This window comes from Ischnura elegans, chromosome 8, assembly GCF_921293095.1.
Source record: "Ischnura elegans chromosome 8, ioIscEleg1.1, whole genome shotgun sequence".
NCBI classification, from domain to species: domain Eukaryota; kingdom Metazoa; phylum Arthropoda; class Insecta; order Odonata; family Coenagrionidae; genus Ischnura; species Ischnura elegans.
In genome coordinates, this window is record NC_060253.1 from 33782596 (window position 1) to 33810261 (window position 27666).

The 27666-nt window shown below is 40.1% G+C and overlaps 2 protein-coding genes across 3 annotated transcripts in view; one reads left to right on the forward strand and one right to left on the reverse strand.

Moving 5' to 3' along the window:
- The window catches only part of LOC124164363 (autophagy-related protein 16-1), a 427221-nt gene that overhangs the window by 61473 nt on the left and 338082 nt on the right, over positions 1-27666 (forward strand). The gene's annotated exons all lie outside the window — the stretch shown is intronic.
- The window catches only part of LOC124164362, a 131026-nt gene that overhangs the window by 43301 nt on the left and 60059 nt on the right, over positions 1-27666 (reverse strand). The window contains exon 2 of the mRNA XM_046541653.1: positions 19579-20137. Within this exon, the coding sequence (XP_046397609.1) occupies positions 19579-20023 (445 nt within the window). The 5' untranslated portion in view covers positions 20024-20137. The remainder of the gene's footprint in view (positions 1-19578; positions 20138-27666) is intronic.

Sequence of the window (27666 nt, forward strand, 5' to 3'; positions counted from 1 at the left end):
TAGCATGACTTGCAACTGTTTATGAATGTATTAACTTGATTAGTGCCTCTAGCAACTTGATTAGTGCCTCTAGAAACTTGATTAGGACATTAATAACGTGATTACTCTTTCAGGGAATCAACCTGAAGGTCGGTTTGGATAGGTTAAGGTGGAGCTCAAGTTGGACCAAGCCACGGTTTTGTGAATTTCACACACTCATGGACCAGCTGATTTCCCTGATGACTTTTGTTTTGGGTTGGTAGAAGGTGGTGTAATTAACTTGGAGGAAATCTACTGCTGTTTTTCAGTGCTGTCTGTCGCTCATTTCACAAATTTACGCCTGACGTAAGTCGCGGATTGTCGCCAGATATTCTTGATAGTTTGCGATATAACTGTTTTCTATTTCCAGTAAATATTTCCGCCTAACTGAATGAGGATTTTTGCCCGACTCGTGCGTTAGGTGTCACCGTGAGAAGCAAATATTTACCTCTTCCCGCCTATTACCGAAGAGATGTTTTCTGTCGGGGTCACCGATTGAAACCGCTCTCTGTTTCTTTGGAGGTGAACGCTTCATTGGTTTCACGAGAATTTCTTCACCGTGGCCTTTTGATGGCATGGAACGGTGAAACTTGCTTTTGGAGAGTACTCGTTTTTATCTAGTCAAATCACTTGTAATTTCTATCTCAAATCTTTATCGTGTTATAGTTAGTGGGGTCCTGAAATGAGAAGCGATGTTTTATGAGAAAGTTCTTTTTTATACGAAGACCCCAGTGTAATTGGTTGCTAGTTTAATCATTGATTGAGGTAGAGAAAAAAGTAGACATTCTCATTGTTCAGATTTTTTTATCGCACCGTTGCCTTCTTCTGAAGTTAGTGGCAGTGACTAATCGAAATTCTGAACACTCTATTCGGATAATGCGTGGAAATTTGCTGGTCCCAGGGTAATTACATGACACATTTTCACAGTGTTTTATGTATGCGAATTTTTTATTTAATTTATGTAAACGAATAGATGAAATTCTTCAAGGATCACTTAGGTGGTGAATTTGGTATCGGATTCCCATGTTTGGATGTTGGTTACACCGATGGTGGCGCTTTACGCTTAGAGCCGGCTAACTTCTCCGCAGTATTTAATTTTAAATTAGATTAACTGCCTTCAATAGCCTCATCCCCAATAAAATTCGCCAAATAATCACACGGAAGTAACGTGAGGTGAGCGTAGTTTCGTGCTGGTTTAGAGCGCTTGGCTGCTGACGGAAAGGCTTCGAGTTCGAATCGCGCAGAAATCCTTTGGGTCTTCCCTTCGCAAAACCACCCGGTGTGAGCAAAGGGAAAGGAATTTGTCTCCGGAATCGGAATATGAGAAATTTTCGCGCCTTTGGGTTAGTCCAGAGTGAGTTTTACTCTCTTCTTTTGGGTTTGAAGCTATGTATTAGTGATGTTTTTCCGATTAATTAAAGGTGGTGATGATTCCACTTCCTTGATTCCTCTGTGGCTATAGCACTCATTCATTGTCTATTTTACTCGGAGAGCTGCGAAAGTTAACGAAATTTCATTTAATTTTTTTTTGCTGGCAAAGGAAAAATTACGATATATCCATTTTTTTCGATACCAACCAATGCTGTTAATATTGTGAATGTAGGTACTTAAATTTATTGAAGTAAAAAACGGCATGCTATCCAAAACCCAGTCGCCAGGAAAATGCTTTGAGTTTGTAGTGAAATGGACAGTGGCGCCGACTCCATGGGGCCTGAGGGGGCCCGAGCCCCCTCAAAGATGCGTTAGGGGGGGCGGAGCCCCCTCAATAATTCAAGAAAATAATTAACTTATATTACGCTTTGGGAAATCACAAAAATATATTGGTATTTTCCCATGTTTGAACATAGATACCTTTTAAAATACATTCAATAATGTGTTAAAACAAATAATTTTAAGGTAGTAAGCAGGTTATATGAACAAAGTGGTGTGAATTATGATAGAGTTACGGTGCTGAGACACACTTTGAATTAAACCTCTTCCCGGGGTAAGACCCCCGATATGGGCCCCCCCAATATTTTTTATAAGTCGGCGCCCCTGGAAATGGACCTCTATTATTTCGACTGCCTGATAGCGAACACTGCCCACTAAGATACCGCGAAACATCCCGGGCCGCTGTTGATTCATTCAATCATCACGTTGTTAAACTTTCAAAATATTTATATTGTTCCCCTAAATAGTGCTAAAATTATGAAAATATGATGACGAGCTATGAATCGTCTTTGCACGATTTGGCATCAGAATTTTATGACGAGCTAGACTCGTCGTTTCAGCGCAAGTCGTTAAAAATCGAGCCTCGAAATGTTACCGCACGATCCCCAGGTCCCAAGTCCATTGGATAGTGTCCAGCGGTCGTGTCGACGGGGTGAACGGGCAGTATTCCCTTCCTTTCACGCGACCCGGTGTCCGTGAGAGGTCATAGAACGCGCCAGAAGCTATCGGGCGCCGGGAGTCCGCGGGTGTGTGCTTATATTTTGGCCGAGATTCAATGATTTCGCCTAGCGGGCTGCCGCGTCCGTGACCGCGGAAGACCAGGGTTTTGTGCGCTGCAGCGAGGGAAGAAGGTCGTCCGGCTGGGGAATGGAGATCGCGGAACCGTGAGAACATCGGAGGTTTGCTTGCGCGTGGAATTCGCATTTCCGGCGTTCCCTCTTCTTTCCCGGTGACGCCAGGGAAAGAGCTCGCACTCAATAGTTTCCCTCAAGGGCGTGGGACGTAATAATTGAACTCATCCCTCCCTCTAGTTCGGTACTGTTTTGTACTCTTTTAGTGCTGGTTTATTGCTCAATTGAAACATTTTGCTATAATCTGGGAAGTTTCTGCATGTAGTGAGTTGGCTGCATTTTTCGGGTTTCACCGCGTCGTGGTTGCGTTGGTGACAACATTTTCTCCTGCATTCCAGCAGGCGTCTTCACTTTGACCTGAAGACGCCTGCTGGAATGCAGGAGAAACTGTTGTCACCAACGCAACCACGACACGGTGAAACCCGGAAAATGCAGCCTACATTAACAGCGCACCGCGGAAGCCTTCGCACCAACTTGTAGTGAGTTGACCGTTTTCGAAATTTGCCTCTATCTTTAATATAATTAAAAACATATGCCTGGGAAAATATTGGGATACATTTTTTCAATTTTGAGACACGTGAAATTTGGTAAATTAAAAGTAATCGACAATTCCCAAGGAGGAGTTAAATTTCACTTCAGGTGTAGACAATCACAGAGTTATTGAAACCAGTCGTGAAATGAAATTACATCTGAGGAAATTTGTTTAATTTGTTTGTGGAAACGGGCCAAATTTTCGATGGCTGAAGTTTCAATGCTCTTACCACGCATCTTCATCAGGGCAGGGTCTCTATCTCAATATTTCTCAATGCATCTGTATATTGTGTAGTCAGATCGAGCACAAAATACTACTTATTACCTGTGATTTCAGATAAGTCTGTAAGTGTTTTCGTGACAACCTGTCGAAATTCATGAGAGACGAATGCCGCATTAGATAACACTCGTACAGACTTATCTGAAATAACCAGTGATAAGGATTTTTTTGTTTGATGCTACACAATATTGAGATACCATCGAAAAGTTGTGTCCGTGGAACACTCAACTCGGCGAATAACTCGAGAAGAATTCCTACAACTATTGCGATGGGTGAAGTATATGATCCCATTTCGTCTTCGTCATCTTCGTTTCGCTTTGCAGCCTGCTTAAGTCGTTGCAAACGAGGCTTCACGCGCCGGCGCGCGCTCTTCTCTGTGGAGGCCACGGCCGCGATTGAGTTGTCGCGTCGTAATTAAAAGTCTCAATCAAAAGGTCAGGGGAGGAGAGAGACATAGAGCGTGGGAGTTTCCACGAGAGGAGAGGGGTGGGGAAGGTGCTTGAGTGGGTGGGAGGTTCGTCACGGTCGAGTCGAGTTACGGGTTCTCTTTTAAGGGCCCGTCCCCTCTCAAAGTCCCCGGAAGAACGGCGTGGTTTCCCGTGGTTTCGCGTCGCTCGAGCAGGAATAAGGGGACGGAAAAAAAGCGTAATCGAGGGTCAGTGCGTAGGTTTATGAGTCGAAAGGGGGGTTTTGACACCTTGGCTGTGCCATATTGTGATGTAAACCTCTTGTAAGTTATGAGTTAGTCTTGTTAGATGAGAGAAGCCAAGGGGTGCACATTTTTTTTTAATAAAAAGTAGGAGTTAGGAGTAGTAAAAAGTAAAAGTTAGGAGTAGAAATAAGGTAAAGAAAACAGACGAGATCAACTGGATATTTAGCAGTGAATTTGATTTTCCACTCGATATCAGCACAGAATAGACACTCACTCGTATCCTTTGGCCACCAAGTTTTTGTGTTTTTTTTTCAATTTATATACCTAACTCTGTTTAAAAAGAAAATCATTTGTACTCCTTGACTTCTCACTCCCTCGTATGTATTAATCAGAATCTACGTATTGCCACGTAGGCCGAATCAACAAGCATGTGGCGGGGGGTGTTAGGACACCAGCCGTTAAAAAAATAAGATGGAATTACCGTAATGAGTTCCTCCAAGCATTAGGTAGTATTGTTTGGGGGGATAAACGAATTCATTTACTTAACTTATACCGGGGACGGCAAAGCATATCTCTTAATTTGTCGTTTCTCTGAGACCCAGAGATTAAGTTTTGCTCTAAAATTATGTTCTCCATGTCGCTCTTAAAGATAGCTATTCTTAATTGTTCAAGCATTCTAAAAATAGCTCGTAGCCTCCGAGCCCTTAGCGTCTCACTGCATAATTCGTGTAACAACCTTGTGTAATGCTCTCTAATCGTTCGTAGCAGTTTTTGGCGGATCGTGCATCTTTCCCTAGTATTTTATCAAATTCACGGGTTACCTCTTTCTGCGCGGATCTTATATGCTCGCTGCATGTTAAAGGTGTGGCCTGGCAAATGCGAATAAGCACTTCAGTCCATGTGGTGGTATTGAAGTCTATGTGATTCCTTGAAACTCAGAAGTGCCACCTATAGTCTTGAAATTACAACTGAATTTGAGCGGTGTGAAGGTAGAGAATATTTGTAATAGAATAAGACGTGGCCCTGGCCATTTTGTGTACGTTAGCGGAGTTTTCAACCAACGTGGATGTGTCAAGCTCACATAAGAATATGTAATTCAACCAGGTTGGAGGTCCTTTAAAATTCGATGTAGTTCTGGTCTCGCTGTTTGTACTCGTTACAACTTACGACTATCTTTGATTATTATTTTGTATTAAGTGCGTATTCATAGCAAGTTATTATTTCCTGAAGATTTTAAGATTGTGTTAATAATTATTAGAATCCCTAATATTAATGATGAAAGTAAGCGACATATGATAGGAAATTATTTTGCACCGAAAGTAAAAAATTCCTTCAAACATAGTCTCAATATTGTGTAAAATTTAGCAGAAAAATAATCCTTATTAAATGTTATTTCATGTAAATTTGAACGAGTGTTATCTAAGATCTTGCCATTCGTGGCAACCCGTAGAAATTCATGTGCTCAGGGAACATACGTATACTGCAATAGAAAAAATGACGTTGAAAATATAATAAGTAGTTATATATATGGTCTTCAAGAGCAAATTTACATGTGTTCAAAAGTGCCCCTCTCAAGTTGTTCTCTGTTGTATAAGAACGCTTATACGTAGAGTTTTCGGTTGTGAGGGAAGAAGAAACACAAATAATTAAAGACAGATAGTATAGATATTTACTATATTTCATATCTATGACTTTCTAGAATTTTCCTCCTGCGAACTTCGTTGGGTTTCATGCCGGAAAAGAGCCGGCTTCGAAGATAAAAACGCCCTCATGTCGGCCTGTCATCGGCAGGAAATGTCCCGCATGTTGATACAATCTGGAAAGCAATTTCCTTGCTTGCGCCCACATGACAGTAACGGCCTACTTTAACAGTTCAAATGTTGGTGCACAAATATTCACATAAAGCGGCCACAGATACCTCTCAATAGTATTTCAATAACGTGGGATTCTGTTGAAAGATATTCTTTCAGAGGAGCAATTTCAGCAGCTGAAGTTAAACGCACGAAGCAGCCATGACCATCTCATGGTCGCGAATGTTTCTGCATTTATATATTAAGAATTCTATTAGCGTCTGACAGTAGTCATGTTTGCTTTCCTTTGCGTCGCATTATTTTCGAAAATTGCAATTTTTCAAACTCGGTGTGAACTAAAAGTCTTCCTTTACTACGGCGTCGCAGGGTCACGGAACAGAAAGGGACTTAGTTTAATGAGTTGTTGTTTTTTCTGGTCCTTCCCGTGAGAACTTAAATAATTAATAAATTCACGACGAGGGGAAGATTATTGGTAAGAGCAAAAAGTTAGTATCCTTCTGGTAATGAAATTTAGATAAAATGACCTATGTGGAGGATTGATTTAGCATTTTAATGGATTTTACAAATGCTAATATATTTAGCACCTTTTCCTGTTTCATTTTGTCCATCCACGGAATTTCATTTTCAACCGCATGCTTTTTCCGAAGATATAGTTATTTCAATCCTGAATAATAAAAGTGGATAAGTGCATACAACGCTATTCAAGTTCTAGGAAAAAGTAGCCTGGTTATTTTTCTAGGGAGAAATAATTGAAAGCTTCTCAAGGAAACATCTTTTGACCTCAAAAACTCTTTCGAAAATTGAGAACTTCTTGTACACTCTTTTTAATTTAACTGAAAAAGGATAATCCTCGTGACTCGACAGAATGAATGTAACATTTACTTAAAAAGTATTCGCATTATAGTGGAAGTGAAACTCTTCAAAAATAGGTGCATACTAAGGTATTTCATCTGTATGCTTGGAAAGTAATGTGTATTTTCTATTGAGATGTTTTATGCGAGGTTTTAAATAGCAAGGAAAAATAATTGAGTAAATTTATGTGTCGATTTGGCGACATCTCGCTGTGCTCTCGATCGCTTCGTATGAAAAAGTTTTGCTGTCAGCTACTCTAAATGGCGATGATTCCAACGTCTGTTCCCAGCATGAATTGATGAGAGTCGGATCTTCATTTTATATTTTCTGGAAATGACAGCTGGCATTCGCATCGTGCCAAACGGCCTCGGACTCGTGGCATTCTTACTCCCGGTGGCATTCTTGCCCGTCAGGATGACTACGTTCACAACAACTTGAATTAACTTAGTGCTTCGATAGAGTTGAAAAACCTTAAAGTTAGGTTTCTACTCTTTCACAGCAAATTAACCTTGTGTAACTCGACATGAGATACTCATTAGTTGATAAAATCACCAATTTCCAGTAAATGAACCAATGGCAAAGAAGGTATCAATGTCTATCGATAAAAATGTGAACTTTCATATTATCTATTAAAGTGATTTCACGGTTGATACACGTTATTGGTGGAATAAAGGTCGAGGCAGTTTTTTAAAAAATAATTGAGTAAAAGTAATCGGATTACTTGTAGCTATTAGTTTGTAGTAATTTGTACTTGTAATTTACTCCGTTGGTTGAAAGAAGAATCGTTACTTTCATTTGTATCGTTACTTGCTCGTAATCGACGATTACTTTACTACCTTCAATAATATACCTCGGCCTACAGATAACTTAGTCCATGGGTGCCATAATTTGCATGTTTAGGTTCAGCCACTCCTGTTTTGTAGCCAACTTATAATGGGTAAAAAATATGACACCTCTTGTTTTATTACACGAGTAATAATTGTGTGTTTCGTAAGTGATATGTAATTTTCAATTCCTATGACTCAATTATTCCAAATTTTTAATGCAATATTCGACAGTTGCCAGGTGTTCTCCAGGGTGGACAATCTTTAGAGAAGTAATGTAATTGTAACTGTAATTTTACTGATTCTTTTTAAATCAGTAATTTGTTCTCGTAATCGATTACTTTTTGTTCGAAGAAACTGTAATTAAGTTAGTTTTTAGTCACTTTTACTGGTACTTTTTTCTCAGTTACTTTTTCTCAGTCATTTTACCAACACTGGATCCTGGTGTTATTATCTCAAGTTACCGTGTTAAGTTGTTGTGTACGGGGCGGAAACCTTGATTCACCAGTCAACCTGTTTTTTTGCCAGTGACTACATGTTTAGGAATTCCCCCTCATTTTTGCTAATTCTTCGGAATTTTCCGCGATGCGGTCCCGTCTTTCGGAGGGAGGGCCAGAGCTCACCTGAGGAATTCCCGAGTGGGATTTCGTCCCGTTACCCGTTCCTAGGTCCCTTGCCGAAGCCGGTCGGTAGGGTATGTTAATTCACCGTGATATTGGAGCCGATCCTCCTACGCCGCTATGAAGGAGGCACGTTGAACCGCCTACGTCTTTGTCCAGGGACACTGGTCCATCCGGGCGAAAGACTCACGCACGAGCTAACATTCAGTGTTTCAGTGTGTCAGCGTGTTGGACCGTCTCGGCCATTGCCGTGTCTTCACGTGCGCGCGACTAACTGCGCGGTGAGCTCATATCGTGCTGGCTGCGCGCTGCCTCGCATTTTAAAGAGGATGATCCAAGAACGGGAGTATATGACATCAGCAAGAAAATTTCTAAAATAGTTCTTATAATCTTGCCGCATCGATGATGTCCAAAAATAGGCTTCCCGTGCTGAATTACTCTAGGAATTGCATTTCAAAATCCGAATTTTAATTCTGGTTTTCATGGTGGCGAACATGCAAAAAAAATTGGTTAATGATATATTACCTATATCATTTTGAAAAAAATCATAAGATTTTTGTTATCTACATCTACGTGGTACAGTGCTAGTCACCACGGTGTGTGTTACGGGATGATGAAGATATATACCTTAAGCGTCATGATAAAAATTAAAATTATGCTCATCACCGTTAGAAATGTGGGGAAAAATTATATTTTAATTTTTATGGTTAATCTGGTGTAGTTCGCGTGTTGCCGCTTGAGTTAAATGGAGACTCGACGGAATAACTAGATGTTTACCGCTGGAGCGAAAACAAGTCGAACCCTCTTCGCGTATGCGTCACTTTGTGACGAACCGTGTTGAGCGCGAGCGAAGTGCACGTCACTGAAGAAATTCCTCTGCTTTTATTCCTTCCCTCAGCCCCCATCAAAGCGAGGAGGCGTAAAACCGATGGTAATTCCTCCTGGAGGAACGTTTTCACCGTATCAAGTGTCGCTGGATGGAAGATGGATGGAAGTATGAAGCCAATCTCTCCGTGCTGACCGATGCTGGACCACCCTCGCGCGCTCACAGTTTTCCTCAGCTTCCCTCATCTTTTTCAGTGCGCGTTTCTTTTTCCTCTGGTCGGAAAACCTCCGTACGCTGCCCCCGACGTGTGGTCGACTCCGGGTCAAGGTGGGGGAGTTGACAGGCTGGCCGGCCACAATTCAAGCGGGCGAATACAGTTTCCCTCCGACGCGAGGAGGAACGACATAGCGGACATAACGAGCCCCTTAAAGTCTCTGGAGACGTCTGCGGTGTGGGTAGTGGAGGCGGTGGGGACGTCCCAATGGCACACGTAACCGAGCATCACCTTCCTACGCCCGTATTCCGTAAAGGAAACTTGCTCCTCCCTCGCCGCTAACCCGTGTAGACAGACTTCCCTCGAGACTTTATGGCTTCCAGTGCAGAAAACCAACCGCACGGTTAGCACACATACACACACACGTACATAAGTCTGCCACACTTCCATACTTTTAGGCGAACTGGTTTTCTTTCGGATTCATGCGCTTGGGAATCTTTTGCGAAAGGAGTTCCGCTACCTCTCCGCGGGAGATGGGGTGGTGTGGTCTGGGGTAAAGGGATAACGGGTGATACTACCCTCGTTTTCTACAAGATGGACCTTCTTGAGGAGTGTGGGGGTCTTCTCTAGCTGCCGAGTCGCTGGGATGCTGACGACTAGTGAAGGTGGGGAGAGTGATGTAAGGATATGTGCTTTCGAAAACTAAAGCATTGCATCGGAATTAGATAATTTTCAGTGCTTTTCAATTTTGTATGGGTAATTATTGAAAATATACGTCTATGTTGACGTAGTTGTTTTTCATTTTCCTTACAGCGTAAGATATATCAATTTTTGTGTACATATTTAGTATGTTAGAAATATCTATTTTTGTTAAAACTTTATAATTACTTCAAATTATGGTTAATCCTAATTCCTTTTCTTAGAACTTACGGTCGATCGGCGTATCATAATGGCTAGAAATGCTATTAGTATTTGGCAAATTTTAGTATGTGAATGGAAAATTTAAAAGTAAAGATTTAAAAAATCACTATGTAAAACTTTCGTGCAATAAAGAGTAATAATACCATAAGTCAAAGGTTTATGCCTACTATAACTAAGATGAACACCGCTCTACTCAAATCGTGTATCAAACAGTAAAATTTAAAAGAATTGTTAATGAATGAATTTATGTGTTATCTTTTCAACATTACAATTTTTCGGGCGCGAAAAATATTTCGCTAACCGAACGATGTCCGTTCCAATGCGTCTGGATTTCTAGGGCTGATTATAATTACTTCTGCTAGCTTATATATATATATTAATCGCTGCTTATTTTCTTCCACGCCTTAAGGGAGGCGATTTTTTATCGACAAATTCTGGGAGTTTTGTAAGAGTTGCTTTCATCCGATTTAAATTTTATGTCATTAAAATATTTGGTTACTATGTAACCCGTGTGAAAATTTCGTACTTTCACGCTATCAGGGAATAAGTATGTTAAGGAAATGGTGAAATTGGGTTTTAAATAGAGAAGGTGTATCATAAAGTACTTTCTTTATACTCGTTTTCTTGCAAAAATATGTGAATAAAATACAGGGAAGGGAGTTTGGTACCAGTAGGAACAATCAAGACGTCTGAATACTAGCTGAATCATGACGTTACTGAATATTAGCACGAAATTTACAAAACTCCTTCAAATACAATATTAGAAGTACCACTGTTGTCGTTTGTACCTTTTTGGTTTTGAGTTTATTTTACACGAACACAAATATCACGGAAAGTGCGAACTCAAGAAAATGCTGCATACAACTATCCATTCGAAAAAGCGGGTACTGGCAAGTACAATCCAGCTCTCTGAAGAGTCTGACCTTATGATTTATTAATTGTCATTGCAAAGGCCACTTTGATTGGGAAGTGTTTTCTTGTCATTTGGAAAGTTAAGAGTTAAAAATAATGTGAGAAGTCGATATATCTTGAGCGAGTAATCGACATGGAAAAATAGAAAATTTTCAGTCAAATTAATGGGTAAATAGTGGAATTTTATATTCAGATTGTATTTTTCGTCAGAAGCTGGTGATTCATGATATTTCATTTATCACTGTAGGTGCAGTGTTGACGGAGCAGATCTCAGACCCAGACCTATTACAGAAAAAGACGTTTCTGTTAAAATATATATGTGATCATTCTAGTATTATGAATGGAGTCAATTTTACAGCTAGATGATTGTTAACTGACTAACCCTTTCTTATGAAGTACCGCACATCCCACGAGCGAGGGAATGAGGTTTGAGGGGTACTGTGGTGGCAGACTGTCTCTTCCCTCCCTCCCTTATCTCATTCTTCCCCAGTGGGCGGACGTCCCTCGCCGTTTCGGGAGAGACTTAACGGGGAAGGAGGCAGCATCCCCACCGCGCGTTCCCTCCTTTTCCGTCCGCGGGAAATTCTGGAGCCGTGCCGTTTTATTACCCCGTACTTTCTTCGATCTACCTCTCTCTGTTAGGCCTCCCGCCCTTCGTCGGATATACCGCTCTCCCCGTGGGGCGCGGCCCTTGTCCCTCGATTGTTTTTCGTCTCTTGGCGTCGTCATTTTGATTGTTGCTTGGCGATGCTCATGGGGGTGGAGAGGGGTGGAAGAACTGGGCGACGGGGTGAGGTTGGGGAATCTTGTGGCCAGGAAATCTTCCGTTTCCAGGAAATTTCGTATCGTATAATGCCGTTCGTGTCGTTTTCGCGAAAATTCCAGAATATGTATTATTTTACTCTATATGGTTTAAAAGTGGAATTAGACGCTACTTTTCTGAATATTGCATTTTGAAATCAGCTAATGCCTCTTGTCTATTGAAGCAGTGATCGTCTACGCTTGGAGAACATAGGCATTAAAAGTGAAATGTAAAGGTCGTTTTGAATAAAACTTACATACACTGCGTTGCAATATAGCGATTATGATAAAATAAAGTATATGTACTTCCTTTTAATTTTAAAAATAATTTTCTAATAAACGATTTAATTTTAGCGAAAATCGCAATTTCTATTACTATGGCATCAAAGTTTACGCGAAATGCGGAAGAAGGTGAAGTTATTTTCATCGAGGTTCGTATTGATTTGTAGCCTAACGCTTGTAACATAGAAAGGCATCATACTTTAATGGTGCAAATTTTAATCATTAGTTATCAAAAGTTAAAAGTACACGCATAGTTAGCAACGTTTAGGATCGGGCCAAACTCCTTGATGTATTTCGGAGGATCGTAGTCAGTTCAGCCATATGTATTGGTATTCTCTTTTTGGTTGTTTTTTGAGGAATTCAGCTAGCGGAGTGTCTGGTGCCTCGAAGCCGGTTCAACGGAGTCGCATCTTTCTCGGGAATGTCACGTTTTCCGTTGTTTTGCCATAATCGGTTGTGCGTTTCTCTGGGGGTGGAGTAGCGACTTACGGTGTACGTCATTGCCATTCCTCACTCTGGGGTCTCAGTGCTTCAGTATTGGTCTTACGGTGAAGACGATGGTTTAGTGTGATTTCAAACAATAGGTTTGAAGATTGGACGCGTCTTGCATGGTGTCGGAGGTTCCGTTGGGGAAGATTTGGTTGTAGTTCAGGAGGTGATGGTGGAATCGTTAAGTAGTCACCGTACAGAATAACCGTCAGTAATTTGCTGTGTATTCTGAAAGCACCCTATATACCGGTGGAATGAAATGTAGTTTCTTTTCGCGTTGCGGCTAATTTCGATTCCTGTTACGGGCATCTAATAAGCATTAATTACCCTCCAAAAAAGGGGATTTATACTTATAGTTATATAGTTATTGCGGAGGTGATGGCGTAGGTACTTAAGTCTGAAGTTGATTTTTACGCCTTGCCAATTAGTCATCATACCCTCAAAACATTAGTCATTTTAACTTTGGTCTTTACTGGATTGCCTTTAATTTCTTACTTGTATTCTTCGAATTTCTTATGTCGTACGATACGGTATATCATTTTTTAGTTGCTAATATTTGTTTATCTGCCTTCATGAAACCTTGACTACCTACTGGCTATACGGTGTCATGATGGAAACGACCTTGAACTGGGCGAATGTCTCTCGTGAATACGATTAAAATTAATCTAATTGTTCTTTATGAAACGACTGTCGTTTTAATCTGGATGCCACCCAGATGTATCTCTAAACTTGGCCGAGGAAATTTTTTTCGAAGAAAACTGATTCGCTGATCATCTTTGTAAATGTAACACTATAGAACAATCGACATTACTATGGACAAATTTTTACTCGTGAGAAATGGTTTGAGTTTATTGTTAGATTTTACAGCAATTTGAGTGAAAGAGTTCAGGTATAGATGGCGTGGAGCGGCATAACTATCCGAAACAATTTAATATATATTAGAGCGTTATTATTTCACTCGTCTCCCTCTAGATTCATCTCAACGAAAATCGCCCAAGATACCTCCTCCGTCTCCCACAATTACTGGAAACTACTATCGTTAGCGTCGGCGCCTTCTGTGTTTTTTTTGGGAGGGAGGAGTGTTTGCGAGATAGTATCATCCTTCCACCTTTCTCCGTGTTGCCTCCGCTGACATGCGAGGTTGATTTAATGGGGCCGCGGTCATTGTCGCTGTCGTGTATCCCGACAGCTTCTTATTAGCGCGTGCCTGCTTGTTGCCGCATTGGATCAAGTTCTAGTTAACCGAATATTCATGGACTAGAACTCGTGTCTCTCCTTCACCCTAAGGCGACTGTCCTGTCAGGATAAGCTTCGTGCATCTTCGTTTTCGAAAAGAATATTCGCGCGGAATTATGTTTTACAGTGGTTACCCTTCCGATTTTCCTCGAGAGCCGTGGTATTGGTCGGCAGGAGGAATTAAGGAATTGTCTATAAAAATGGGTATAATACAAAAAAAATAGGTATGGGAAAACGTAATGATTGAAAAAAAAACACTCATTGAACAATATGCGTGTTGATTTCTGCATTTCCTTCTGGCTCTCAGTGCGTATGTTGGCTTTTTTACTCAAGCTGTCAACTCCGCCTACAAGCTGCCGACTCCGTCCACATAAGTCAATGGACACGGTGAGATAAAGCAGAGATTTTCTGATCAACGCCACGAATATCTTCCAACCAAATCTGTTTGTTGTATACCCATGGACATTAATCTCTTTAATATCATTGTATTTCATGTTTGAAAGCAGCATTTTACTGAAACAATATTTACGTATAGTTTGAATTGCCTATTTTTTTGGTAATTTTTATCGTTACGGCGGAACCTCTTTATCTTATTTATAACCCCAATTTTGGTTGCCATTCTGCCCTATAATTTAGGGAAGGAGACAAGCAGGCCTGTTGTACCCGGCGTTCAAGAGGTGGCTTAATGTGGGTGCAACGTTTTCGTAGGCACGAAAGCCATCGTTCGTTTGCGTGCCCGCTGGTTCGGTGGCCATTGTATTCGTGAATTGGTCGTGGGAACTCGCAGAAAACTCTTTTATTTCTTCTCTCCCGGGGAGAATGACACGCGCTCTGCGGAGTGGAATGGTGGATAGAGGAGGCACTTGGGAAGAAGTGGATGGTGTTGCCGGAAGTCGTTAAACGATACCGTTCGTATTTAAATGGCCATCCATGCTCGCGCGGGTGTGGGCCTGCTACTCAATGCTCAGTCCATATATTGTGTGCGTGTAGTTGGTCTCTGCGAATATTTGCCAACTGGTCCGGGCGTGTCTCTTCTCCTTCGCCGGTGGCCATGTCCATTACGTATCTGATGGTTGGTGCGGAGGGTTATGCCGCTTCAGACTATTTGGGTGGGGTCTTGGGAACTTATATTTTATTTGCAAGCTGTGAATCTTCGTGAAAAGAATTTTTACACAACAATTGGTGTAGTACCTAAACTCAATGTTTATCATACGTTCAGAGCACGATGTTGTGAACCTGATCAATAACACACCCAAAAAACTTGTTGTATCTTTACTTACGGATAAAACTCGAAAACATTTTTTAATCTCGTTATAAATTGAAAAAATCTTCGCTCTTGTGTAAAAGTTATTTGCAGAATATCTAATTGGTCTAATTTTGGTGTATCATGAGGTTCTGACGTGGAGATGTTAAATATTATGTTATTGTTACACCTGCTCCAGTAGCTGTTATACGAGTAAGTGTGAATGAAAATGAATCGGGAAGAAAGCTTCAGGTTTATGCATCTACAATCTTGTGGGATTAAGTTGATGTCTTTAGAGTATTTCAATGGTCATAATACGTGAAATTAATGGAGTAAGTCGTCATGATAACATTTCCGAGAATAGAATATTTCGTGTCCTCGATTGGGTGCCCAGTGAAGGATTGGAATGGTGAACCAGATTCCTGAAAGCATTTTGTAAGATGTTTGCTTTGTTTGTGTTGTATGGTTTCTATGAATCACGAAAATTGATTTTTACAATTATATAAATTGATATTATTATTGAAAAGAGTTAAATAATTAATGTTACCTACGTAACGCATTTTGGTTCTTACTCTAGCATGCCTAAATGATTTACGTGAGTTGTTTTTTCCCTTCAAAAACTTATCGTACTAATTTAGCATGTTGTCGTAAAGTAATTCTATTATCTAACGGTAACGTGGCCATTTCTTCTTTTTTTCCTCAAGTTTGTGGGTCCGTTATAAATATTTTGTGCTAATGGAAGATTCTTGAGAAGGTTTGTTGGCGGCTTTGCAAACGACGCGAATCCCATCACAAATCGCCGATAGTAAGTAGCTAAGCTGAGAAATGACTACAGATCTCGAACGTTTTCTGGTGTAGGAAAATCACGCACCGCTTCGTTTTTTTTCTGTTTCTGGTCGTACCCATTCGCCACTTATTACATTAGCCCAAGTACTTCTTAGAGATACAGTCAAATGTGAACAGAGTTTACGCTGTTTATATCTGCGTATGCCTAAGTATAAGACAGAGTGCCCGGTCCGGAAGTCTTCCGGTTCACACCCGGTCGGATAGGAATGAGCGCACCATTGTGTTTTACTGTTCCTCTCTTGGTATCGCCAGCGTTTGTCCTTGACCTCTGGCCTTTCCATTCTCTCGTGACCAACGCGCTCTCCTTTCATACTTCGCGCCCGCTCCTTCTCAGCTGTTCCGAACGTGAACTTCGGATGGCTGCGCCTCAGATTTGGACCTTTTTTCCGTCACGCTGCGTCTCAGAAAGTGCAAAAATATAGCAATTTATTGTAACATAAAACTCCGACGCACGGACATAAAAATAAAGGATTCTCCAGTAGATCTAATAATGTGTTGTCACCCACCGCGCATTTAACTGGGCTTGCTAAAGTCATCACTGGCGTCGCTTACGGGCAGAGCGATCCGAATTTCACGGAGTAATTAGCTATGGAGAAGGCTATTGGTGGAAATTTATATATGTGATTGTGGGATCTATTTATTAATCCACAGCCTTTCAAATGCATGCCACTCTATTGTAAATATTATATGGTAAATTTTGAGAATAAATGGATCGTACTCACCTCATCGCCTCCCTGCGGACATTTTTACGAACCAATTAAAATGCACCCAAAATGACAACAAAAAGCAAGCTTAAACGGGACAAATAGGTGCCTCCACCACCCTTAGATGGGATGCATCGTGTAATTCTCATGCTGCTCTCTGGGTTTCACGCGCGATCGCTAGCAGCCACTGCTGATTCGTAATAATATCCACGGTCATGAAAGTCTAATTGGTGCACAAACTATTACGGGAAGACTTTTGATTATAACTGGCTCGTCATTAATATTAACTTGGCATCAATATCATTTCGCAGTATAACTTATATTTTAAGGGGCTTTTGATTTTTGCGTGTTGTATCTGCCGCTTCTTATTCTAATCTTAGATCCCCTCTATCCTCTTTCTTAGATCTGAAGAATGGAGTACAATCAATCCATGTCTTTTTCCTACCCAATCCTTTACATTACCCATCCCCTTGCCCTTGAGTTTGGCCTTAGGGAATTCTTTTATTCAAATGCGGTGCCATGTCAAATATATTATATATTTTTCTCACATTAAAAATCTTCCGAACAATGCTTTGCACTCGATACGCAAGCGTTGAAGTTAGGTATTCCATGTACTCGGAATGAAGATATTCAGGTATCTTGGTCGAAGACGTTGCGTACTTTTTATCAGCTCTTTTTGAGCTCTTCTGCCTTGGATGGTGGATTGTTATTTCCTCATTGAAAGGCAGCTATTAACAGAAATTAGTGGGAGTTATTGAGCTCACGATCAGTATAATTGGTTTGCAATCGCGAACGGAAGTAGATATTCTGCTAATAGTTTCGACATAATTAAAATTTTAATTACTTTCCGGACGAAGTTCAGAAAAAGGCAGAAAAAATTCTCTCAGGAAATTTTATAGCGTGGAATCATTGCGGGATGCTGACGGAGGATGCCAAGTAATCACGTAAGATTGCGGAAGGTTATAGACATTTTAATCATTGATCGCGGTTGCGATGGAGGGGGTAAGGTTGATGAGAACCTTACGGAGGCTCTTTCATCGGTTCAGTGATCTTCAAGCTATTATAAGATTCTTCAATCTTTCAATATCTTCCCTCGTCCAACGAATCCTTGTAGATCAGTTTTGCTTTTTATTATAAATTATTTAGCAACGGAATTTTGTGGCGTTTCTCATAAAGAGGAGAGTGAGAAGTGCAAAAAGTACCTTTCTTATGAGTCCATCCACTTTTTGTAATACAGTGCGGCGCAAGTGCTCTTGGCTTACTTCAAAACGGCCTCTTTTTAAATAAATAAAATGTTTGTCAATTGGGTGAGGTACCGGAGGGACCCCTTGCGAAGCAAAGATGGCGATTAGTGTACAAGAAGATTCCGTTGATGCATATTTTGTTTAAATTGTACAATATTGTAGAGGAGATTAACCTCGCATACTTACGCCACGTTTACATTGCGAGTTACCTGTAGGAAATACATGTATCGGCCTTATAGATATTTTTTCCCCATATGTTTTACTCAAGTCTCCATATATTTCGTCCCGGCAATAGTTATCGTATTCTCCTACTGTCGATTTAAAAAAAATAACGTATTCCGACGTTTAACTTTCATTATCACCTAGATCTACTCTGACATACTGGGGGTTAAAAAAGTTTTACAGCAAATTGAGTTGATCCATAGAATGAATTGATTTATCTTGCATATAGTCTAGGATATTTTCACCCTTATAATAACATTTAGAAAATGAGAAAAGGCGAGAGGGAAATTAAATTTTTATAGATCTCGCTTCTTTTCTACTTGTTGGTCAAGCAAGGTTAATGAAAAGACGTCTTCTGCGTAATACTAATCTCCGATTGAAGAGTAAACAAATGCGTTTATGACCATGTTACCCTGATTCACGTGCACGACATTAAAATAACATACAGAAATTGGGGAAACCAAATTTCGTCTAAAGCGTAATTGGAGCCGCTCCTTTTTTGGGAAACTTATTTTAGAGTCGTGGTCAGTGGCGGGTCCAGAAATGGGCTAAGAGAGCCTATTTACTTTAGGGTGAGCCCTTCGGTATCTAATTTATACTAGATAAAATGTTTTTTTTTATATAGTAGTCGAATATAATAACGTAATGCATTATAGAAACTTAGCATGAGGTAAAATTAATAACAATGTTTGTTTTAAAAAATTAACTCATTCCACGTCAATGTATTTTCTGATTATCGTGCTCCTGTCCTCTTATTTATTTTTTCTGTGGTTCTTTTGAAATGGAATGGTTGGTAATGAAATAATATTTTGTTCTTTTAAAATCAACGTCGAATAGTGAAATAAAAAGTTATTATCATATCATATTTTCAACCAGTGTTGTAACTATGGGAATGGGGATGAAGGGAATGGAACCCCCCCGAAGCGTCAGAGAAAAAAATATTATTAAACTATTGCCTAGTTTTGATGCATAATAACTGCATCTACTTAAAGTTAAAATTTAAGAACCAAAACGATGTAAAATGCATATCCAGGCATGTCATCTTTCAAACATTTTCTCGGACCCCGGTTGCTTGGGGGGGCGGGGAATCGCCCCCTAGCCCCCTCATCCCCTCCAACGCACATTTCTAATTACGCCACTGTTTTGAAGTATTTTAACATTGTCAAACGTTCAAAATATTTATATTGTTCCCCCAAATAGTGCTAAAATTATGAAAATCTCATTACGAGCTAAACTCGTCGTTGCGCGATTTGGCATCCCAAATTTATGGCGAGCTACACTCGTCATTTCAGCGCAAGGGGATTATTCTTTGAAAATTGGCAATCAGACAACCTTAAAGTTCTGTTACAACACTCGAAATTTTCGCAACCTCCCGAACCCCCACTGCTGCTGGGAGGTTACCCCACAGGCCCGTCACATAGCTCCCCCTTGTCCCTATCCTGGGTCCGCCCATGGTCGTAGTATATGTAAAGCATGGAAACGAACTTACCGGGGTGTTCGTCGGCGTCCGTGTCGAAGAGCACGCAGAGCCCCGTCTCGTAGTTGAGCGAGCGGCAGGAGGAGTTGGCGGCGCACGCCTCGATGCACTCGCCCAGCACGAGCATCTCGACGAGCACTGCCATCTGGCGGCCCCGGGCCAGCCCACGGCCCCCAGGCCCGAGGCCCTCGCCTTCCCCGCCCCCGCGGAACATGCTTCCGGTCACCAGCTCGAATCCCATCATGTCGGGGTCGCAATCGAACCCACCACCTTCCTCCATCTCGTCATCCTCGTCTTCTTCGTCTTCCTCGCCGATCACATCATCGCCCGTGTCGATCTCCTCCTCGCCCAAGAATTCCGAGTTGTCCTCGTCCTCCTGTGCCTTGGCAAGCAGTGCGGCAGCATTTAGGACCAGTAAGAGCAGCAGGACTTTCCTCATCAGGGAGCCCGGAAACATGTTGACGCTCCCTGCACGTTCCCCTTACGATTCTCGTCTTCTATCCCGTATATTTCGGCCAATGTTATTCGTTGTCTCCTATCTTCCAGTTTCCACTGCTCCCGTTTCTTTTTCCTGTTGGAAATAATAGAGGGTACAATTAATACATATTTTCATACATGGTGTGCGCCAGAATTGCCATTAGATGTCCTTGGTTCTGAATTATTTAGGGAGGTAATTTTAAATTGGTTATTTGAAAGAAGGCTCTCAGCCTGGGATGGGATAAATTTAGCCAATATTGGTACGTGAATTGCAGAAAACGGATAGAGTACTCACTACCCTAATGAAAATGTAAGAAAGGTTTGTCAAGGATGCCGGCTGCTATACCCAATACAGTTTAGGTGGTTAATTGTTGTCTACCATTTTATTTTAATCTTTTACCTCTGCAATCCAAATTAGGATCCAATTAAATTTCAAAAGTGTTATGTACTGTTTCGATTTCTGGCAGTTTTCGGAATGACACCTATGCTGGTTTACAGCGGGTAAATTCCATTTAGCCTCATTAATTTGTCACGGTTGACGTTTGAAAAAAATCCGATGTAAGTATTCATTCGCTTGAAAAGAGCTGCAAGAAATTCTGGGAAGAGATTTCTCGCGGATTGCCTACTGTACTTTTATTGTCGGAAGAGAGAGTATTTACTCTTTATTTTGCGGTTGGATTCGGGTGCCTGCAGCGGAATTTTCGTATTGCTCATTATGTCAGAAACGATATCCATGATTACTGTACATGACCGATATGTTGATAGCAAAAAAAGAGCAGTTGCCATATCGATGCAATGAGTCGGCATTATAAGAAAAAATGTTTCACGATCGCAGGGTATATTTTTACTTCTGACCGTGGAGTTTTAATTTTAAAGTTGCTTCGTAATGGAGGTCTCATTGGTCTGCCTGCCAAGAACATATCTAGGTCCTAAAAAAGCTACAGTGGATGTAATTTTATTTTTCTCGCCGTCATTTAATCACTATCATTTCAAAGCGATTTTTTTTGGCCTGAGGTCATTTGTTCTGTTTGGAAAATGGAAAGTTACGGTCAAAACTTTGGTGTCGGTTATATTACGCGGGCGTTGAAGTCTCCTCTGCATGATCATGCTTATAATTTTCTTTTTGCGGCTTGAATCATCACCGTTAGTATTTAGTAGTTAGTTGTAAGCTTAGAAAATATTCTTGGGCACTGCGTTAATGAAATTCCAATGCTAACACACCTAATTGAAGGTATGCGTAAAATATATCGGAAACATACTTCGTCTTTATGTATTGATTGCTTTCTTGTTCAATTTTTCGTACGTAGGGCTACCAATAACTATTATCTTTATGATTTGAGAAAAGTCCCTATTGTTTTAAAAATTTATTATTCTAACGCTGTACTATTATTTCAAGGTTGTTCGATGCATTTCTGGTGTAAGAAGGTACTTTTTCCATGTTCATCATTATCTTCTTTTATCTTGTAACTTGGAGGATTCAATAATATAATGGAGATTTTGGCCTCGGCTTTGATAGCGGATATCTTGCGGAATTTTTATAGAGTAATGAATGTTACAGGAATGTAAAGCAGGACAATTTTGTCGTACCAGAATGCCATTTTAGAGAACCATATTCAGTCTTACGCCTTTAACATGGTGGGGACTGAAATTTTAAGTGTGTTGTATGTATTTCGATAAGCCTCAATTTTTTTGCTAAAATCGCTTAAGAATGAAATTTGATGTCACTTCATTCAAAATCACGTACTTTTGGTAACTCCAAAATTTCGATTCCTTAATGAATTCCATCGGTTCAAATTTCCGTGAATTCGGCTGTTTTTGAGCATGTTAGTTTGCGTTACCCTTTGCTACTCTCTCGCCTAGTAAGTGCTCATTAACGCGTAGTTTTCAATTATAGCAATTATATTAGGATACTCTGATCTTAACTGAGTGTTTTTTTTTCTGATAATGCTACCAATTAATGTATAAAGAAAACCGCACTACGCTGAAAAGTAGGAAAAATAAGTAGATCATTAGGGTGAGAAACTGGGAGATGCGAATTAAGTTTATTGAGCTGCACATTGTTGTGATTTCGTTTCGTTTTTTTCCTTGCGGCATAGAGTTTGTGATGCGTAAAATTAGAAAAATGCCGCCTTTTTTTCAATCCACAAGCCATAGCATTGAACAGAAACAGTAGACGCTTTCTGTTCGTGTAGAATGACTATTGAGGACAGCGCCTTACACTGTGTATGTAGCTCATGCATTCCATTAGGAGGAATTCTTTGGCATTCACAGTGGTAGTGTATTATTCATATTGTAAGATATTTAAGTTTTTTTCATTTGACAGAATTTTTGTAAAATCGTAGACTTCCTCCATATGGCTGATGCGAGCGGATGGGGTAGTAGTTGAGGTCATGGAGGATCTCTAGGCAATTGAAATTATATATAGGCCGGACTCGGTGGCGGCGGGGAAAAGTCCTGCCACAGAATAGATCGCGGGTTTGAGTCCCGTCTGGGTAGGTTACCCCTACCCAGGGCATGAATGTTCGTGTTCGTTTGATTGTTAAGTTAAAACCCAAATGTAAATGGCCTATGGTGCTGTTTTCGGTGCTACACGAAGAAAAAATGAATATATTTAGGTAATTTATGGTGATAGATTATCGCTGAAGAGTGCGAAAGATCTGTAATATATTTGATATTGTATTTCAATGAAAGGAATTGTTCTCCATTATACGTGATATTTCTCAAATGGATTTGAATTTTGTCAAGTTTGTGTCTTTAGAAAGAATGTTTTTTTTTAATCCGTAACCTATTATATTGAACTGTTATAATCTATTTCGAAAGCTAAGAACTGAAAACTATTTTCACGCGGATACTCTTATGCAATTATTTTCAGGGCTTAACAAAGTTGTTTTTGGCTTCTTTATTTTGGTTTAGTTAGTTTTCAGTTTTGAGAACCGAAAACTATGTTGTACAACGAAACTGTCGAGAAATCAGTCAGTGGGTGAATTCATTTGCGAGGAGAGACAATAGTCTCTACCACATCCCGTTCATTTCTTAGAAAAATGAACCGCTTCGTAGCGGAAGATTAGGACGTGAGGCAGTTCCTCATCCATACGTGTCAAACGAGTCTTCCTCTGTCCTTCTCTGTACTCATGTAATATACTCTCTTTCGCTCGCTTATACGGCTCTGCCCCTACAAACCCGCTCGGAAAAGACCTGCGTCCTCTTTTTTGGTTACTCTGCTGTTTTTTATAGTTTTTGTCTGCCGCTTGTTTCTTAAGGAACGTTGTTTTCGGTGGTATCTATCATACTGTAATTGATTGCTAGAAATACCAAGTAGTTCTTTGTTCCCACGCTTTCCGACTATTACGAAGTGTGGACTTATGGCTGCCGCAATGACTCTGGTACCGAAAACAAACTTCCCCGCGATATAATTCCTTATTACCATCGATTTTTTGACTCCCAAATGCTTCCATGAAGTAAAAGGCATAGAGGCAGTTGGCAACACTTTTATGGATAAAAAAATTTGCGATGCGTTTCGACAATTATTCCTTGGGTTTCAGACGATTTTGAGGGGTCGATTCCATGAATTTTTGCCGTATCTCGTCTCATTCACCTCAAACATCTGTATAAATCAATTAGTTTGTGTATTGAAGTGGGTTTTATAGTTTAGTGATTGTTTCTGATATTCTATGCTTATGGATTGCGTTAATGTTTTGTCATCAATGTAAACAAAATTAGGGTCTAAAATGTCCGGAAGATGACACGTAAGCTTGTATTCTATTTTGAATATTCTCTCTACTATATATGGTGTGCTCCCATGTATCTCGCGCTCAATTGCAAGACGCGTACCATGCCTTCTGAGTATTGAATTTAGGCAAAAAAACAATTTAACGAAAGTAATCAGCATCTTACTTGCGCACCATGCACGCGAGATAAACAGAGGCGAATGAGAATATAGCGGGCAGGCCCAACTAAGGGGGTATTCCCGAGATTAAAAACACAAAGTAGTTAGCTTGGAGTTAGCAGTTACCGGAGCTTGTCGATTGCACCACCGTCATTTGTCTTCCCCATCATGTTTCCATTTAAAATGGAAATACTCAGGTGATCCCATCATCCTCGTGTATGACACAATGAAAAATATGTGGGCTTGGTATACGCATGAGAAAATGCGGTATTTCCTAAAACCCCTCACTTTTGTATCATGATTAAAATTTTAGACTTTCAGTTTTTTTCAAAGTTTAATATTAGTGTAGTTTGAAGGAATAATTCTCAGGTTTTCCATCGGGTGTGGTTTTGGGTAATCGGTTTCAATGTTTCGACGGCTGAGTCTGCCATCGTCTTCAGGGGGGGAATCTGTAGCCAAATTCTTTTCGGTATTTTGTTAATTATGAAAAATTAATAATTATTATGTTAAATTGAAAAAAAAATATACCGAAAAGAATCTTTCTCCAGGTTCTTCCCCTGAAGACGATGCAGACTCCTCCGTCGAAACGTTGGGACCAATTACCAAAAACCATACCCGGTGGAAAACCCGAGAAATATTCCTTCGTGATTGAAATTTCATCGCCTTAGGATAGTTTCAAGTTTTACCTTTCATTCGATATTCACCATATTTTTGTACGACCCGTGAATTTAACTGCATAGTGCTTGCTTTTGGATGATATGGAATGCAGCGCTCGGAATTTGTCCCCGCGCTATCGACGCATGCTTCCACGTAGTCAACGGAATTGTGGAGGCACTTGACGTGACTGTTGATCAGATTATAAATGCTATTTCGATAGAAAGAAACGGATGCCGTAATGAATGACCGTAGGTTTTCCGGTCAAATTCTGGGCTTGAAGAGTTCTTTCGTTTCCACTGAGATCGATGAATGAGATCCAAACGTTCGGATTTTATCTTGCCAATGTAATCAGTATTCCTATTTATTAGTGCTCAAAAAATAATTTTACCTATGAGTATGATCATTCCGTTTTCACTCCTTATTTTTTAAATTGGTTTCCGTTGTTATATTTTCGTAGAAAACACACATTACGTCTACAATTTAAATTAGTATTTATTAGTATTTTATTGGGGATTTTTTTCTTTTCAATTCAATGCGACAAGCATACTTATCTCATGATTCTGATCAAGCTTATGTGTTATTTTTCTTATGCTTTTGTACTATTTCGTGCGTAATTTTTTCCTATGAATCCTATGCTTCGGAATTATTTTACAGAGTCAGAGGGCCAATTTTAGTATCCCTAAGGTGAAACCTAATCGCCTCAGAAGTTGTTATTTCTTTATATTGTAATTTTCTGTGAGCACTTCAATTATTTACGGGTCGGCTCGAGGATCGTTCTGGTTTAGGTTTCTCATCTTCTTTCGTTGGAAACGTTTCAATTAATAGAATGTTATGGCGTATTAAAATTTTTTAATGGATGAAGTTAGAAAGTTAATGTTGAAGAATATTCGGTGGCTTATAATCAGAGAAGGAGAGGTACACAAATTGCCTTCAAGAATCCACTTGCTCTCATTCACAGGTGGGATACATTTGATACATTTTCGTGAACGGAAATGATGTCTATACAAACTGAAAAATTGGTGTTTTCCGGTATAGATATAACCGTTTTGCAGTCTTATATCTTGCAATCAGCTTCATCTCTAAAAAAAAGTTAAATAGGCTTCAATATTTTTTGACATCATACGACCGTGGTAAGAAGTGAAAAACGCGGCCTGGAAGTTTTACGAAATCTGTTCGTGTTGTCGAGTGGTATCATCTGGGTTCTCATCTAATTTATGCAGTCAATTCTTCTGTGGAATAAGTCCAGCGCTCGACTTGGTAGGAGGAAAAAAACTTCTCGATGTCATGAATGGACTTGGGAGGCTCTCTGTATCGCATTATGGGATCCAATACGTTTTGAGTCAGAGGCAATCTTCACTGATACGTAAAATTCCACTGCATTAAGGAGGCACTGTCTTCAATACCATCACGTACACCGACGAGAAAAAAACTATCATCCCCCGCCGTATGGTGGAAATTGCTGTAGTCCATTGTGAGGGACATCTGTCCGTTGAGTACGGTTGGCATTTCCTTTCTGGAGGTCGTTCTCCGTGTGCCTTTTATTTTAGCTGTAGCAAGACTCGTTAAATGTTTAGTAGTGTCAATTTTTTTATCGAAACCAAACCAGCACCTCTGAGTGTAATTCTTTTACAGGTTTGGTATTTTCCGGGAACTACAGTCTTTTAAGCATTATTGCAACATCGCAACGTAGTTGCTGGAGCAGGTTGTCAGGATATGTCTCCAGCCGACTGAATCGCTCATTGATCCTCATGTATTTTTTTGGTCTGGGAGATATAATGGACTATGTCCGAGTATTACGTGTCCAATACAACATATAAAAAGTGACTATGGTGGGCTTATTGATGATAAGCGTAGGAACATCTGGCGGTGGTGTCTATTGCATTTTCCTTCCTATAATCAAGCTCTCAGCAATCCTGCAATCTCTTCCGCAAAAATCAACATAATGTGAGCATGACTTTTCACTTGGCCTTCTTCCCTTTTTTTGTGAGATGCTCCCTATTTTCCTTTGTGGAAGACAGGATCTTTCTATAAGGTATGCTTGCTTTCGAGAATTCTGTTGGAATGAATGCGATTCGAGATTTATTTTGCTGCGCTTTGGACAGTGACGATTAGCTTGGGGTTCATTTAGTCTTCTTGATACCGGAAGAAAATGGATTCCTAATGTTTTCGTTTACCTCCCCTTCAAATCAGGTAAATATTTGGTTTTTCTCGCTGAGGAAGACATCCCATGCGCCTGTTTATACTTTTAAATTCTCCTAGAAGGATGCTTTTCCTTGTTTTATTTCTCTTCGAGCCTTGGCATAAAAGCATTGCTTATCTCCGGTAATTCAATGCAAAGGTGGAATGAAAAGAAATCCCCTGCATTGCTCCGTGGACGAATTTAGAGGCATTTGGAATTTCGCTGGGAAGAATAGCGCATCCTTACAAAAAGTGTATTGTCTTTCTCGGAGGAACTATAGATAACGGATTGAAATCGTATCGCTATCGCAATGCCCATTTTTTCTGTTTGTCTGTGCGCCTTTTTCCTCTAAACTTATATGCATGCATTACTCTAAAGGCAATTTAGTACGTGGATTTTCTGTGTAAATAGTAGCAAATGCACTTCTTCATACACTGCTCATATGAATTAATTATTATTATCTTGCGGTGCCCTTTCCACCAATCTTCATAGTATATAGATATCGATGGCTAAATTCTTGCAACACGTATCTCAAAAATAGCAACTTCACCGGAGAGCAATAGAAACGATTTCTATTTTTAATTTTACACTGAATTTAAAAACCAAAAATTCATAAACTAAAAAAGAAGCATACATTTGTAGGCAAATAGTTGTTTTTTGCTTGAATTGTATTTTTAAACATCATTACCCATTGTTTAAGATACCTGTCTCAAACCGGCCAAATTTTGAGATACGTGTTGTTAAAACTTAGCCATAGCTATGTCCGTGTTATCCATTTCTCATCTTCTCTTTTTACCTAACCCAGTAAATGTTATATCCAGGATCTAACTTCTCATGCATACTGTGTTTTATGGTGTTCTTTCGATTAAAAGTATGAAAGATGTGGTGGTAAGTGTCGAAT